The sequence below is a fragment of the Syngnathoides biaculeatus genome, chromosome 3, assembly GCF_019802595.1.
Source record: "Syngnathoides biaculeatus isolate LvHL_M chromosome 3, ASM1980259v1, whole genome shotgun sequence".
In the NCBI taxonomy this organism is placed as follows: domain Eukaryota; kingdom Metazoa; phylum Chordata; class Actinopteri; order Syngnathiformes; family Syngnathidae; genus Syngnathoides; species Syngnathoides biaculeatus.
In genome coordinates this window covers 40,584,382-40,602,345 of record NC_084642.1, presented here as the reverse complement: position 1 = coordinate 40,602,345, position 17,964 = coordinate 40,584,382, and the positions used below count along the sequence as shown (strand labels likewise).

Sequence of the window (17,964 nt, the reverse complement as noted above, 5' to 3'; positions counted from 1 at the left end):
TTATTGTAAATATATTTTTTGAACAATGAAGTAAACAAATATATATAGTTAATTAACAGATCATTTAAAGGACTACTGACATCCATATATACATTTTAAAATACAAATTGTTATTAAAACTACATATAATATTATTCACTTCAATGTCAATATGGAAAAAAAAGAGCAGTACATACAGTGTGTCATTCATGCCCAAAGTTGCAGAAGTCTCACTTGATATCCCACTGGCAGCCATATTGCCTTCAACGTCATTTGAAGATGTCACACTGGGACTCTCGCCATTGAGAAAACACTGTGCCACCTGCTATGGCAGATGAACAAGAGAGATTTTCGGATTTTTGTGACACCCCTTTTGATACTGAAGCTCTTTTTCGAAGAAGATAACATCTCAGAAGCAAGTGAAGTGACCGGGGCCATATGAACTTATTGTTTTGAGCCATATTAGACGATGCACGGATCACTTCTAACTGACAACAGACTTCTGCTGATTGGACCGCTGAGTGTGGACATGCTTTTGAGTCCTTGAAGCGTGCGCTCGTTGATCAAGTCTTGCTAGCTCATCTTGATTTTCCAAATTGTTGATTTTGGCCGTCAATGCATCTAGGAGTGGATTGGGTGTCGTACTTTCCCAGATCCAGGGGGGTCATGATGCAGCTCGGCCTGTGGCGTTCGCCAACAAATCACTTTATCATGCTCAGTCGAAGTATCCAGCTCATAGACTAGAGTTCTTTGCTATGAAGTGGGCCATCCATGAAAAGTTTAGTCATTAGCTGCAGGGGCAGAAATTTACTGTGTGGACAGATAACAATACTCTCAAATACACTGTGACTAAACCAAGACTGGATGCTTGCGAGCATGTGTGGGTGTGTAAAATGGCTCCTTTTGATTTAGACATCCAGTACATACTGGACCCAAGAATATTGTAGCTGATGTTTTAAGCAGAGAGCTATTTGTAAGGGATAACATGATGCATGGGTTGACGAGAACACCTTGCTCTTGGAGAAGGCAAGCGGTTTTTCTTTGCCCTATGTGCAGGATATGTTTTGCCTTTCATCTGAGCAGCCAGAGGGGGGAAGGCAGGCCCCCCCTGCCTTAACTCCTTCTGAAGTCTGTGGGGGGTGGGATGTGCAACAGCTGTAAAATTTCCCTGGAGGAGTTATGTGGTGTGTTGGAGGCACGCAGACACTGGGATGATGGTGGTTCAGTGAAGGCAGTATCTCATGTTCAACAGCTGCAGCAGTTGGTGTGTATGGGCTAGAACCTACTGCATGATATGCAGTCTCAGGACTATGGAAGTAAATATGTTTTTCAGGATTTGAATAATAAAATACAACTGAAAATGTTATGTTGTTAAATTCACACTGTTATTTCAAAGTGATCAGATTTTCTATAGCTGTATTTCAGTTTAACTTTTCAATGTTAACAAATTTAAACTTTAAAAATTCAAACGCAATATTTTCAGTCTCCTGAGATTCAACTGGCTACAATTTGCAGTCTGTAAGTCAACTGGCTACAATTCACTGTCTTAAATTCTCCATCTAAATTCAGTGTTCAGAGTTAAGAAGACCTGAATTAACCCTGACTTCTTAACACAGGTGGACACAAGGTTAGTTGAGCCATTCTGAGAGTTGCCAGTTGTCAGACCAATCCTTTGATACCTACAGTGTCGAGTCTGCCGTTATTGGCTTTGCACTCTCAGTTATGACATCATGTACAAATGTGGTACCTGTGAGGGAGTCTTCCACCAATACCACTGAACAGGCAGGGGTGGTTGTGGGTCCGTTGGGAGGGGGAATCCGCACCAGATTAGGTAGATTGGTGAGGCCCGTGAATAGGCTCATTCGGACTATTTGGCATATTTTCCTGGGGTTAGACATATGACTTATAACCTCATGTTTCCCTTGATCCTTTGTTGGATAGTTTTCATGACTGATTGGGCTGGGTTGTGTATAGGTAGGAGGGGAATTACATAGTAGCACCAGTAGAAACTATATAATGCAGCCCTATGGGGGCACAAACCAGTGCAATCTGTAGGCCAGTCCCAAGCCCGGATAAATGCAGAGGGTTGCGTCAGGAAGGGCCTCCGGCGTAAAGACTGTGCCAAACAAATATGAGCGTTCATCTAAAGAATCCCATACCGGATCGGTCGTGGCCCGGGTTAACAATGCCCGCCCCCGGCACTGCTAACCTGCAGGGCGTCGGTGGAAATTCAGCTACTGTGGGTCGAAGACAGAGAAGAGGAGGAAACCGGATCCGTCGTCAGAAGAGAAAGAGGAATGCACAGATCCTACGACTGAGTGTAGGGACTTTGAATGTTTGGACTATGACAGGAAAAGCCCAGGAGTTGGTTCACATGATGATTAGGAGAAAGGTTGATGTACTGTGTAGCCAAGAGAGCAGGTGGAAAGGTAGTAAGGCTAGACTCAGGACATAAGTAAGTAACTACAAGCAACAGTATGGTTTCATGCCTAGAAAGAGTACCACAGGCATTATTTGCCTTGAGGATGCTAGTGGAAAAGTACAGAGAAGGTCAGAAGGAGCTACATTGTGTCTTTGTGGATCTAGAGAAAGCCTATGACAGAGTACCAAGAGAGGAACTGTGGAAATGCATGCGGAAGTCTGGTGTGGCAGAGAAGTATGTTAAAATAGTACAGGACATGTATGATGGCAGGAGAACAATGGTGAGGTGTGCCTTAGGTGTGACAGAAGAATTTAAGGTGGAGGTGGGACTGCACCAGGGATCAGCTCTGAGCCCCTTCATGTTTGCAGTGATAATGGATAGGCTGACAGATGAGGTTGGACTGGAATCCCCTTGGACCATGATGTTCGCAGATGATATTGTGATATGCAGTGAAAGCAGGGAGCATGCAGAGGAACAATTAGAAAGATGGAGACATGCACTGGAAAGGAGAGGAATGAAGATTAGTAAAACAGAATATATGTGCGTGAATGAGAAAAGTGGAGGAGGAAGAGTGAGGCTACAGGGAGAAGAGATAGCAAGGGTGGACGACTTCTAATATTTAGGGTCAACAATCCAGAGCAATGGTGAGTGTGGTAAGGAAGTGAAGAAACGGGTCCAAGCAGGTTGGAACAGCTGGCGAAAGGTGTCTGGTGTGTTATGTGACAGAAGAGTCTCTGCTAGGATGAAGGGCAAAGTTTACAAAACAGTGGTGAGGCCGGCCATGATGTACGGATTAGAGACGGTGGCACTGAAGAAACAACAGGAATCAGAACTGGAGGTAGCAGAAATGAAGATGTTGAGGTTCTCGCTCGGAATGAGCAGTTTGCATAGAATTAGAAATTAGCTCATTTCACTTTTATCTTGTGTCATCAATTTCATGTTTAAGAAATGACAGGTCATGTTCAACATACACAGCAAAACAGTGGGGTGAATGTAATGGTGTGATGTTGTTGCGCTATATGATGAACAGGACGTGGATGCGTACTTTTGTTTTGAAAGACAGCACTCTAGCATTTATTCTTTTTCATTCTTTTGAATGTTATTAATATTATAAGGAATTGTGTTTTAAAACGTGTTCATTCTCAGGTTAAAAACGCTGTTATATGCTAATGGAAGGTCTGAGAAATACAGGAAGTCGGCTGAATATTTTATTTTGAAGTAGCACTTATTGTGTTGCAGGGGGATACCACTTCCTCTTGTTCGGGACTCTTCTAGAGAGGTATGCATTTCTGCTGCTCCACATAGTTTCATTGTTTTGTCGTAAAATGTGAATATAAATTAGTTAAAAACGTTTGCGAAGCTGGTGTAATCACAGTAACACAGTGTTAAATATGTTTCATGAATTTCAAGCATAAATTTGCCAGCTGGAGGAGAAGTGGAGATTTTGCCGCGGTCCTCATGCGTTGCTGGGGGACTGTGTGGTTTGTGTCGGTGGGAATGAGTGCTGGCAGAGGTCACGTGGTGATGATGTTTTTGGTGTTGCAGAGCAGGGAGAGTATGTGTGAAGAAAAAATATGTGAACACCTGTGAATGTCTCTTTTTTATAATGCAGAGAGAGTGGATAAAACCAAGTTGAGACCAGCCAACATGTCTTCTCATTCATCCATCAAAAAAAACAACGCAGCGTTAGACTCGCTACGCACATGTAGAAGAAGAACATTTTCACTTTGAGCGTGTTTAGCATAAGAATACTTGACCTCAATTGCACATAGAAAAAGACAAAACTCTGCATAGAAGAAGATGCCGCTAATTTTTGGTCTGCTGATTGTAAAATGCGGTATGACATACATGAACGCAGAATATATTTTTCTAATTTATTTACTTCAAAATATTGAAAAAAAAAAATGGCCGCGTGAGAAGGTCATCTTTTTCTGAGATCTGTCTGTGGATCCTAAGATCGTGGAGTAGTGTAAAAGAATCAACCATCACCAACAGATTAAAAGGCTGGGCTGCTATGTGAGGAGAGCAGCACAACTTCAGCGGTAACTTGAGAGGAAAATGACTGAGGGTGACAGAGAGATTGAAATGGTGTGGGATGGAGACGTTCTGAGGCTCTTCAACTCCTATGCTGAAGTTGACGACTTCAGTGGTTCAAGTGAACAGGAGAGGGAACAAAAACTTCTCTTATGTTTGAGCCGTTTTACTGTTGTGTTACACTATTTGGAAACAAGGTATGTAAATAAACATAACTTGTGTGAATATCCAATGTTGAAATGTATAGGTATGTGCAGTATACATCTGCGCTGTATGGTCTGGTGCAGCTCATGTATGGGGGGGAAGCTAGTCAGTGTCGGCACATCTTATTAATTGGTGCACGCTGTTGTCTGGAAAATACGGTACATAAAATATGAAGTCTGTTTCTGTTACTTGAGTGCGATTCTTCTGTTTTCATTTTGAAAAATCATTGTGTCCTAACTGACATTCATTACGCAGGTGAAGAGTGTCTTGTACCTGATAGCATTTTGGGTGATGGGATTGGGTGGAATGTCATTTCCTCCCGAAGAGACGATGTTGGTGAGGGTGACTACTCTGTCATCATAGTGTCTACCTCGGTCCTTCCTGCTGATGCTCCGACTTGTCTCTGGAGTCCATTCCTGCATACACAATTAAAAAAAAAAAAAACTTTTTTACTTATTTATAATACATTAAAATAAATCCCTTTAGGTAAACCTGATCTAAATGTGATTGTTAACAAAAAAATATACAGACGTGTCAAATATGCGTCAACAGATATTTTGTGTCACCTTATCGTGGTGGTGGCGTTTGTGTCCCTCAATAATCCTAGGACTTTACGCCCCTGGTAGTGTCACCTATGGCAAACAGGTCCTAAGTCAGGGACCAGATAAAGCACAGCTAAAAGACCCCAAAGATGAAAAATATAATGGATGTAGGTTTCTCTCTCTTGGATGTGGGTCACCGGGACCCCTCTCTTGTGCCAGGCATGAAGGTGGGGCTCGAAATCAAGTGCCTGATGGGTTGGCCTACACCCATGGGCCTCAGCCACAAAAGGGTAACGTGGGTCCCCGTTCCCACTGGCTCACAAACTAAGGGACGGAGCATCGGAGTCAGGTGCAGTGGGAGCAGTGGTCAAAGGCAAGGAGGAGGTGCCACATCTATGGCGGGGAAAGAGTCAGATTGATATGTGAAGTTGAGCAGCTGCGACTAGATATAATCAGGCTCACCTCCAAACACAGTTCTGGCTCTGATTCCAGTCTTATTGAAAAGGGACAGACTCACTTGTACTCTGGAGTTGCACATGGTGAGAGGTGCCAAGGAGGTGTGGTCGTACACCGAGTGGTGTTCTGTTATTGGACTTCTGGGATGTCCACATGTGCACTTGGTACCAGCACACCCTAAGTCACATTTTGGTTGTGTCATCTGACTTGCAGCCAAATATCTTGGACACTTGGGTGAAGAAGGGGCGGAGCTGTAAACTGATGCCCACCTTGTGGTGAATTGGTCTGACCTGACATGGCCAAAAGTATTGTGACGGTCTGCTGGGAACGTCTGGCAGAATCCCATCAGAAGGAGTTTCAATACCCGTCTACAACAGAAACTTGCATGCGTTCCGAGGGAGGCAGGAAACACTGAGTCCAAGTTGACCATGTTATGTGCCTCTATTGCTGAGCTGTGGTCCTGTGGTGGTAGGTGCCTGTTGCGGCGGCAATCCCTGAATCCATGGGTGGACACCAAAGGTGAGGGATCCCGTAAAGCTGAAGAAAGAATCCTATTGGGCGTTTTTGGCCTGGTGGACTCCTGAGGCAGCTGATAGGTAGCAACTGGCCAAGGGGAATTCAGTTTGCATAGTTGCTGAAGCAAAGACCAAGTTGTGGCATGAGTTCAGTGAGGCCATGGAGAAAGACATCTGGATGCTTCGAGGAAATTTCGGTCCACTATCTTCCGTTCCAGGATGGGAAAGCAGTGCATCGTCAACACTGTGTATAGTGGGAATGGGCACTGCTGACCTACACTCAAGAGGTTGTGAGTTGGTGGGGAGAATACTTCTCAATTACATCAACACAGCTTCCCATGAGGAAGCCCAGTAGAAGTCAGGGGCCTACGGCGCACGTCAATGTACTCTTTTCGGGTCCCCTCAGTCTTCTCAGTGTCCCACTTCTTCGCTAATCTCTTTCCTTGTATGACTTCCTGTATTTTGGGGTTCCACCACCAAGTCTCCTTCTCCCCTTTCCTACCAGTAGACACACCAAGTACTCTCCTGCCTGTCTCTCTGATCACCTTGGCTGTCGTAGTCCAGTCTTCCGAGAGCTTCTGCTGTCCATCGAGAGCCTGTCTCACCTCTTTCTGGAAGGCCGCACAACATTCTTCCTTTCTCAACTTCCACCACATGGTTCTCTGCTCTATCTTTGTCTTCTTAATCTTCCTACCCACCACCAGAGTCATCCTACACACCACCATCCTATGCTGTCGAGCTACACTCTCCCCTACCACTACTTTACAGTCAGTTACCTCCTTCAGATTACATCCCTTGCACAAAATATAATCCACCTGTGTGCTTCTGCCTCCGCTCTTGTACGTTTCTTTTCTTTCGATGAACGCTCATATCTGTTTGGTACAGTTTTTACGCCGGAGGCCCTTCCTGACGCAATCCACTGCATTTATCGGGGTTTAGGACCGGCCTATAGATTGCACTGGTTTGTGCCCCCATAGGGCTGCATTTACACAATGAGCTTTATATTATGAAAAACATCCAAATACAAAGAAATACAAGAAGTACAATGAAAACAGCATACACTGCAATAAATATAATTGAAAAGTGGAAATAGTCCAAAACCCAAACAAAAAAGTTTTAACCTGGATTTGAAAATATTCACACTTGGGGCTTACGTCACCTCTGTTGGCAACTTGTCCCATTTTTGTGCAGCATAATAGCTAAATGCTGCTTCCACATGGTTGCTTTGGACTCTGTGCTCTACTGTCTGACCTGAGTCAGTCGATCCCTGAGCACTACGAGGTTTGCATTCCAAAAGCATTTCTTTCAAGTATTCGGGACTTAAACCATTTAGTGATGTATAGACCAGTAGTAGAACTTTAAAATATATTTTAAAGTTGACTGGAAGCCAGTGTAGACTTTAGAATTGAGTTATATGCTCTGACCTCTTTATTCTGGTCATAACCTGAGCTCCAGCATTCTGAATAAGATGCAGCTGTTTAATGCTGTTTATGGGGAGAGCATTCAGAAGACGACACAGTAATCAAGTCTACTTGAGATAATACAATGTATGACCTACTAGTCTACTTGACACATGCAAACCTTCACTCGAGAGGTTCTTCAGATGGTAAAAGGCAGTTTTAGGAAATTATTTGACTGTTGAAAGACAGGTTGAAATCTATGAGAACACTAAGGTTTCGGACTTGGTCTTTGGCTCTTAAAGAGCGTTGGTCCAGGTATTTACTAACACCAATCCTCTTTTTTCTTATTACCAAAAACAATTCTCAGTTTTGTTGAGGTTCAGTTGAAGAAAACCTTTTCCCGTCCAGTTATTTATCTGCTTTAGACAGTGGCACAACACCTCAATTACAATGTTGTAATCTGGAGACACTGCTACAAATAACTGTCAAATGCATAGCTATGATGGTCAAAATTTAAGTTCTGGAAAATTTGAAGTGTAGCATATACAGGCTGAACAGAAGTGTCCAAGAACTGGCCCTTGAGGGACCCCATAAGTCATTGCCATTTGTTAAGATTGAGTACTTCTAATGGTTATAAGGTAGTTCCTTTACTCCATTTTAGGACCATTCCTAGCCATATTTCCAACCTTCTCAGCAGTATATTGTGATCTACTGTATCAAAAGTCCACTGAGATCCAACAAGACCAAAAATAATACCTTACGCAGGTCAGTATTCAACTTGATATCTCTGACTACTCCGGTGTCCTGACACATCCCATAAACATGCATTAATTGGTGACTCTAAATTGCCCCTTGGTGTGATTGTGACTGTCTGTCTCCATGTGCCCTTAGATTAGCTGGCGACCAGTTAAGGGTGTACCCTGCCTCCTGCCCGTTGAAAGCTGGGATAGGCTAAAGCACTCCCTGTGATTGTCGTGAGGATAAGCGGCAAAGAAAATGGATGGATGCATTGATGGAGCACAAGTTTATTTTATTCTATTTAATGGTTCACAAATTGTTTTCGATAAGTTGCAAACAGGTATCCTGTGAGTGACTAGTATGTAATGCTGCTTGTTTTAATGTTATGGAACATTTTCTTAAAATATAAAATAAAAACCTGGAACAAAATTTATAAATAAAAAACAAAAGATTTGTATCCATTATCCATTTTCTTAGCCACTTATTCTCACAAGGGTCGCGGGAGTGTTGGAGCCTATCCCAGCTTTCAATGGGCAAGAGGCAGGGTCTATCCGGAGCTGGTTGCCAACCAATTACAGGGCACATCGAGACAAACTTAAAATCACATAAAGGGGCAATTTAGAGTCTCCAATTAATGTTTTTGGGACATGGGAGGAAGCCCACACAGGCATGGAGAGAACATGCAACCTCCACACATGGAGGGCTAGGATTGAACACGGGTTTTCAGCATTGTGATAGCAACACTTTCCACCTGGTCCACCGTGCCGCCATTTGTACACATTATTGTATTTTTCTAGTTGCGAATGGTCTAAGTATCTGCGGTAATAAAATGTTTTTTTTGCCCAGTATGACGTGCTTCTGTCATTCAACGATGTAAACAGTGTTCAACGTTTTCAGGAAATAATACATGATCAACATACCTCTGCAACTTGTCTTTTTACAAAAGCGCTTTGCAGTTTTGGTCCTTTGTGTGGGGGTGGGCGAGGGGCTAAGATTGTCGAAGCATTTCTTGGTTCAGGTGAAATGTTCACTGCATGTGACAGTGTTGACCGGGTTTGGAAAAATTAGCCCTCTTTGTTTGCACAAAGGTTACCCACTGTCTTCTGAGGCTTGGGTCTTTGGGAAAATAATGCACAGTATGACCAGAATTATTCAAATTGCTACAAAACTGAACCACACAACGTGTTCACCATTGTTATATATTGGTTTTCGCTTACAATCACTGAGGAATTCTCGAAACCAGTGAGTCTCCGTGCTCATGTAAGTCGCACCACTGGTCCACCTTGTGTGAAGTCAGAGGTTCTGCCCCTGAAATTAGTCGTTTTTCAGAGAAGGTTGATGGATGTTGTGAGGGAAGAATTCAGGACAGTTTGTGTTATAGAGGAGGATGCAGGAGATGGGCTGACATGGAAAAAGATTACGCGCTGTGGCGACCCCTAACGGGACAATCTGAACGGAAAAGAATTTGTAAATTCTAAATGAGGCATCAGCAGGCAATTTTAATTTTCTGAACAAGTGTCAAATAGGAAAAAGAGGTGGTGGTATTGCCTTTTTTTCAAGTCATTATTTCAGTGTAAAGAAGAAATGCAGCCCTATGGGGGCACAAACCAGTGGAATCTGTAGGCAGGTCCCAAGCATGGATAAATGCACAAGGTTGCATCAGGAAGGGCATCCGGCGTAAAAACTGTGCCAAACAAATATGAGCGTTCATCTAAAGAATCCAATACCGGATCGGTCGTGGCCCCGGTTAACAACGCCCGCCACTGGCACTGCTAACCTGCAGGGCGTCGGTGGAAATTCCACTACTGTGGGTCGAAGACAAAGAAGAGGAAGAAACCAGATTCGTCAGCAGAAGAAGAAGAAGAATGCACAGAACCTAAAACTGAGTGTAGGGACTTTGAATGTTGGGACTATTACAGGAATAGGTCAGGAGTTGGTTGACATGATCATTAGGAGAAATGTTGATATATCGTGCATTCAAGAGAGCAGGTGGAAAGGTCGTAAGGCTAGGAGTTTAGGAGCAAGGTTTAAATTATTTTATCATGTAGTAGATGGGAAGAGAAATGGAGCAGGGGTAATTTTAAAGGAAGAGTTGGCTAAGAATGTGTTGGAGGTGAAAAGAAGTATCAATTCAAGTGATGAGGCTGAAATTGAGGGTGTTCTTTATAATGTGATCAGCGGCTATAACCCACAGGTAGGATGTGACCTAGAGATGAAAGAGAAATTCTGGAAGGAACTAGATGAAGTAATTTTGAGCATCCCAGACAGAGAGAGTGCTGTGATTGGTGCAGATTGTCATTGGTATGTTGATGAAGGAAACAGGGGCGATGAAGAAGTGATGGGTAAGTACGGTACCCAGGAAAGGAACTTTGAGGGACAGATGGTGGTGGACTTTGTAAAAAGGATGGAAATGGCTGTACTGGACACTTTTTTCCAGAAGAGGCAGGAACATAGAGTGACCTTCAAGAGCGGAGGCAGAAGCATGCAGGTGGATTATGTTTTGCGTAGATGATATAATCTAAAGGACGTTACTGACTGTTAGGTAGTGGTAGGGGAGAGTGTAGCTTGACAGCATTGGATGGTGTTGTGTAAGATGACTGCGGGTGGGTTTTAAGATGAAGAAGACAAAGGTAGAGCAGAGAACCATGTGGTGGAAGGTGAGAAAGGAAGAATGTTGTGTGGCCTTTCGGAAAGAAGTGACACTGGCTCTCGATGGACAGGAGGAGCTCCCGGAAGACTGGACTACGACAGCCAAGGTGATCAGAGAGACAGGCAGGAGAGTACTTGGTGTGTCTACTGGTAGGAAAGGGGAGAAGGAGACTTGGTGGTGGAACCCCAAAATACAGGAAGTCATACAAGGAAAGAGATTAGCGAAGAAGTGGGACACTGAGAAGACTGAGGGGACCCGAAAAGAGTACATTGACGTGCGCCGTAGGCCCCTGACTTCTACTGGGCTTCCTCATGGGAAGCTGTGTTGATGTAATTGAGAAGTATTCTCCCCACCAACTCACAACCTCTTGAGTGTAGGTCAGCAGTGCCCATTCCCACTATACACAGTGTTGACGATGCACTTTCGGAAAGAAGTGACACTGGCTCTCGATGGACAGGAGGAGCTCCCGGAAGACTAGACTACGACAGCCAAGGTAATCAGAGAGACAGGCAGGAGAGTACTTGGTATGTCTTTTGATAGGAAAGGGGAGAAGGAGACTTGGTGGTGGAACCCCAAAATAGAGGGAGTCATACAAGGAAAGAGATTAGTGAACAAGTGGGACACAGAGAACTGTGGAGAGGCGAAAGGAATCCATTGAGATGCGACATAGGGAAAAGGTAGAGGTGGCGAAGGCTAAACAAAAGGCATATGACGACATGTTGGACACAAAAGAGGGAGAAAAGGATCTCTACAGGTTGGCCAGACAGAGGGATAGAGATGGGAAGGATGTGCAGCAGGTAAGGGTGATTAAGGATAGAGATGGAAATGTGTTGACTGGTGCCAGTAGTGTGCTAAATAGATGGGAAGAATACGTTGAGAAGTTGATGAATGAAGAAAATGAGAGAGAAGTAAGAGTTTTGTAGTCAAGTATGATGGTCGTTATTCCGTATTAAGGTCCAGAAAGTGAGCTACATCGGCCGGGGCACTCCGCAGGTGTTCCATCCTCAGCGTGGTCGGTTTTTGAGCACAACTGAAGAGATCATGTGTATCGTGGGGGGCAACATAACACTAATGGGCATTCATCGAAGATTTTGTCAAGTCGATGATGATAGTTGTTGAGCTTGTGACACCACCCCGAATGGAGTTGTGATAGTGTCTCATGGGCCGTGGTATTTGTCTTTTGGATTCGGCTACTGGAGGTGGGTAGCCGCCCAACACAATGTTGTGTTTGGAGCGGGCGATCACGTCAGCTACGGCAGTTCGATGATCGCCGAGAGGCTGCGCCTGTCGTCCTCTACATCGACGGACAGCCGATGAATGTACTGCTCAACCGATGGCTTGATATCTCGGACGGTTTTGCGCAATGCTCAGGGGCACGCTTCTTGCCTTGTCATCTCGTGATTAAGCTGTCCGGCGAGGTCGCACTGAAACGCATATTGTTTCATGAGCATCACATTGTGCTCGCGTACGGGAAGGAGTTTCAACTCGGCGTGTAGATGATCAATCGAAGCTATTTTGTGCCAGCCCGTGGCGGTTCGAAGGGCAGTGTTTTGAGCTGCCTGGAGGGAGTCCCAGTGAGTTGGCTTCAGGTTGGGAGTCCACAAGGGCACTGCGTAGTTCAGGATCGATCTTCCAATGGGAAAGTGTAGTGGAGACTAGACTCAGGACAGAAGTATCTGCGAGCAACATTCTGGTTTTATGCCTAGAAAGACTACCACAGATAAATTATTTGCCATGAGGATGCTAAATGAAAAGTACAGAGATGGTCAGGAGTTTTGCATTGAGCTTGGCTCCAATGGGGGAGGGAGAGGTATGTGAGTTTTGAAAGTGCTGGCTCATCTCATTTGTTAATTACTCCTTTGATGGTTTGGATGACCTGAACAAGTCAGTCTGCACCCTGTGTCACCCCATTGCTTGTTCTGCCCATTGTTTGGAAACAACTGTATCCTTTCCTGTTTGAGTTGTGAAATCATTGCTTCTATTATCTTTTTTGGCCACTGAATGACATAGACGGTTAAAAATGTTGGCATCCAATAACTTAACTCCTTGTGAGAAAGAAACCAACTGTCCTATAAAGATGTGTGCACTCCCAAAAAAATGAGTGAAACTCACGAATAGTGCAGTATACACAGCTTAAAAACTTGTTGAACTGACGGAGCCTCGAGAAACGTTCATCAAGTGGGAGAGGTCCACTTGCAAAATTGCACTTTTCTGAGGAGCTCAATGAAATCTCACTTCAGTACCAGTCAGTGACTGCTGCTGCAGAACATGGACATCCCTTGTGTGAAAAATAACTGATGTCACAGTTGGTTGTTCATGAGTGATCTCCAGGATTTTTTGAGAGATATCATACAGGGTGTCATTAGTAAAACACAGCTCAATCAGTCACAATTAACACTTGGGGTCCCAATTTTTTCTCATATGATTTCATTTCAGGCAGCATGGTGGCGCATCTAGTTAAATCGTTGGCCTCACAGTTCTGAGAACCAGAGTTCAAATCCCTGCCCGCCTGTGTTGAGTTTGCATGTCCTCCCCGTACCTGTTTGGGTTTTCTCTGGGATATTCGGTTTTCTCCCATATCCCAAAAATGTGCATTAATTGAGACTCTAATTTGCCCCAAGGTGTGATTATGAGTGTGACTTTTGTCTGTCTCGATGTGCCCTGTGATTGGCTGGCAACAAGTTCAGATTGTATCCCGCCTCCTGCCCGAAGATAGCTGGTATTGGCTCCAGCACTCCCGTGACCCCTATGAGGATAAGCGGGTCAGAAAATGGATGGATTTTATTTCATATCTTTCAGTGGTGGTGGAGGATGAGCATTCTTGACCTCTAGTCAAAAAGGCTCAATTTTATTTGTAAGTCTAAGGTCATTGTTTTGCGTTGATTCGCCTTTTTTCTTGCTCTTCGTTGCAGGGACCATCTACCATTCTGAGTTGGGACAGCCTGCAATTCAGTCCAGCTGGATTCCTTGGTGATCTGATGATATTGTGTCCTACCTTTTTGAAGTCCCATATCTTTGGGTTTGCTCTCAATGAATTGCAGGGAGAACTGTTGGAAGATCCATTCCTGATTCCACAGTCCACATCTGTCTTTGTTGGTGATCTAAGTGGCTGTTTGTTAGCACACTTCTGCTCACCATTTTGAGACATTGGTAATGTAGTTTCATTTCCTGATTCTCCATTGGCATCCACATACAGCTCAAGAGGGTGGATTTTTGTTTCTAGGCTAGAAATCCTCTGCAGTATCCATCCATCCATCCATCTGCTACTGCTTTTCTGGGTGGGGCAGCTGGGATACCCAGACTTCTTTTCCCCCAGTCATTTCTACGAGCTCTTCTGGAGGGATCCCAGGCCAGCTGAGTCATATTGTTTCTCCAGCATGTCCTGGATGGTACCTGGGGTCTATTTCCGGTGGGACGTGTCCAGAAAATCTCAATAGGGAGGCGTCCAGGAGGCATCCAAATCAGATGCCACAGCCATCTAATCTGGCTCCTCTCAATGCGGAGGAGCAGTGACTCCACACTGAGCCCCTTCCAGATGACCGAGCTTCTCACCCTATCTCGAAGGGAGAGCCCGGACACCCTGGTGAGGAAACTCATTTCGGCCGCTTGTATCCGGGATCTTGTTCTTTCGGTCACGACCCACGTTTCGGGACCATTGGTGAGGGTAGGAACGTAGATCAACTGGTAAATTGAGAGCTTGGCCTTTTGACTGAACACCCTCTTCACCACAATGGACCGATGTAAAGTCTGCATCACTGCAGACGCTGCAACGATCCGCCTGTCAATCTCCCCCTGCATTCTTCCCTCACTTGTGAACAAGAGCACAAGATACTTGAACTCCTCCACTTGGGGCAGGATCTCATCCCTGACCCGGAGAGGGCATGCCACCCTTTTCCGAATGAGGACCATGTTCTCTGATTTGGAGTTGCTGATTCTCCTCCCAACCGCTTCACAGTCAGCTGTGAACTCCTCCAGTGAGCGACTTATTGCCTGCAATGCGGACCCAACTCTGGCACCAGTCATACAGGGACTAAACAGCCCATATGAGGGTTCCACGCCCAAGGTGAAAACCACGCTGCTCCTCCTGAATCTGAGATTTGACTTCCAGATGGACCCTCCACTCCAGCACCCCTGAATAGACCATACAAGAGAGGCTGAGGAGTGTGATCCGCCTATAGTTGGGAAACTCCGGTCCCCCTTCTTAAAAAGAGGGACCACCACCCGAGTCTGCCAATCCAGAGACACTGTCCCCAACATGCATGCGATCTTGCAGAGGCCTGTCAACCAGGACAGCCCCGCAACACCCAGAGCCTTTAGGAACTCTGGACGAATTACATGCATCCCTGGGTCTCTGCCACTAAGGAGGTTTTTAACCACCTCGGTGACCTCAACCCCAGAGATAGAAAAGCCTGCCTCAGAGAACCCAGTTTCTGCTCCCTCATGGGGAAAGCGTGTTGGTGTGATTGAGGAAGTCTTCAAAGTATTCTCGCAATGAGTATTCTCACAACGTCCAAGGTAAAGGTCAGCAGTTCCTCTTCCACTGTCTAACCAGTGTTAGTCGGGACACACCTGCACCCTGTTTCGGCTAATTACACCCGGTACTTATAGGACACGGGGGCCAACTAGTCCTCCGCCAGATCGTTGATTCTCATGCCTCGTTCCCGCACTCTCGTATACCTGACCTACCGTGTACCAATCCTCGCCTGTTCCCTGACCATCCAAGTAAGCCTCTCTCTTCTGATACTGCTGCTTTTCCTGACTGACTCGCTGATCATTGACCACGGACCGAATAAAGGCTTTCTGTACACTACCTGCTTGCCTCTGGAGTCGTGCATTTGGGTCCGCCCTCGAGCCTCGTTCGTGAAAAGTGTGGTCCTTGAGTTTTATATGTATGGCACTTTTACAGTGTTGTGTGCAGAGCAGACAAATCACGATGGGGTAAATGGCTGACTTTTATTGAATCAACGTCCACAGCCGGCCAGGTAATTTGTTTCGGTACTCCGACGCAAAGTACATTACGAGGCAGAGCATCACAGGAAAAATTCCACAGTCATTGGTGGCATTGTTGTGCTAAATTAATTAGTGGCCAGACCCAGATGGACCCTCAGCAGAGGTGTCTCCTGTCCATGGAGTGGAATGACATTTGTTCAGCCAAGCCAGGACAATAAATGGATTGATAGTGACACCCACAGGCAACGGAACATCACTGGAGACGTGCATCATTAACCATCATCTCTCGTGGACTTTGACGGAATATAAATTCTAAAATCATTTCATGAGCACCACTAATGATTGCATTGCTGCAACTTGGATGTCTGATGTTGAAGCGGTTCTCAACGGTGCGAGATGAAAAAAAAACACCTGCACATGAATGTCATTGCAAATGGTGAAATAAAGCAAGCTCTCAATAGATGAGATGCTAGCCACAACTTTCTGTGCATATTGGTTATTCTGAGGACTCTCAGAAAGATGAAGACGCTGTTGAACCTTTTTGACGACTGCTGAGGAGATGTTGGTACAGGAGGTGTCCTCAATAATCTGGACTCCCAGGAACCTGAATGTGGAGACACTCTACACCAGAACTCAATGTAACTCAAAGCAAGTTGGGGCCGCTGGAGGCGGAGTCTGGCTGAGGCTGGGCTGCAGCCTCAGCGCACATGGACTTATGTTTAATAAAATTAGAAATTAAAAACAATCCCATCTTCTCAAACATTTTTTAAACACAAAATAATTTGTGTCAAACTTCTAACAAAAAACAAAAAATCCTCTCCTTGTCAACGCTGCTGTAACTTTCTCATTGAAAATTGTTCCTCTGCTGCATCAAATCCCCGAGTGCTGAAACAACGTTGATTCAATTAAAGTTGGTGTGAAACACCAAAATGTCTGAAGTTCAGCCTTACCTTCTCATGGGAATGTGAGCGAAGTTTGCTGGGGTGCAGACTCAGATAAAAAAATAAATAAATCAGTGTGAAAAATGACTCGGAGTTCGACGCAATTCTCAGACTCCAAATACCCGAGCAAAACTGAAAACATGGTGACCAGGGGCAAAGTCAAGCTGAGCGATGCCAAAGCCACACAGGGCCTTGCCGAAAACAAGTCACTGCCCATTTTGAATCAAGCAGGAAGTCGTAGTGTGAGCACAGACATTCGCGAGTGCTTCTTAACATTTTTTTTCCAGTACTTTCTTTGACATGGACCAAAAGACACACAGCGGATGTACCAGCAGCAAAGGAAAAGGAAAGCTGAGCAAACTAGAGTGGATTTAAGGAAGAAGATAATTGCTAAGTACAAAAATGGAGTGCGTGTTTGTTTCTGCTCGAGCATCGTATCGCTAAGCCAGCTATTTTGACTATCCTGATGAAAAAAAATGTAATAAAAGGCAGCTCGTGTTGCCAAAGTAGTGTATAGCATGACAAAGCAAAGGCCACAGACAAAGTGGCTTGTGAATGTATTCGGGTCCCTTGAACTTTTCAACCTTTAACCACATTTTGGGCTTCAAACAAAGCGGTACGAAATCGATTGATATTTTATACTTTTTGAACAAATAAAAAACTGAAAAGTGAGGCGTGCAATATTATTCGGGCCTTTTACTTTCAGTGCACCAAACTCAGTCCAGAACTTCAGTGAGGTTCTCTGAATGATCCAAGGTTGACTGATGATGATAAATAGAATCAACCTGTATGTAATCAAGTCTCCATATAAATGCACCTGTTCTGTGAAAGTCTCACGGTTCTATTTAAAGTGCAGAGAGCATCATGAAGACCAAAGAACACACCAGGCAGGTCCGAGATACTGTTGTGGAGAAGTTTAAAGCCGGATTTGGACACAAAAAGACTTCCCAACCTTTAAACATCTCAAGAAGCACTGTGCAAGCAATCATATTGAAATGGAAGGAGTATCAGACCACTGCAAATCTACCAAGGTCCAGCCGTCCCTCTAAACTTTCACCTCAAACAAGGAGAAGATGCAGCCAACAGGCCCATGATCACTCTGGATGAACTTTAGAGATCTACAGCTGAGGTGG

General features: G+C 44.7%; 1 protein-coding gene across 2 annotated transcripts in view; it reads right to left on the bottom strand.

Annotated features, from left to right (window-relative positions):
• The window catches only part of pacsin3 (protein kinase C and casein kinase substrate in neurons 3), a 110,387-nt gene that overhangs the window by 26,559 nt on the left and 65,864 nt on the right, over positions 1-17,964 (bottom strand). For both annotated transcript variants that reach the window (XM_061814179.1, XM_061814180.1), the window contains one exon: positions 4,913-5,055. In XM_061814179.1, the coding sequence (XP_061670163.1) occupies positions 4,913-5,055 (143 nt within the window). The remainder of the gene's footprint in view (positions 1-4,912; positions 5,056-17,964) is intronic.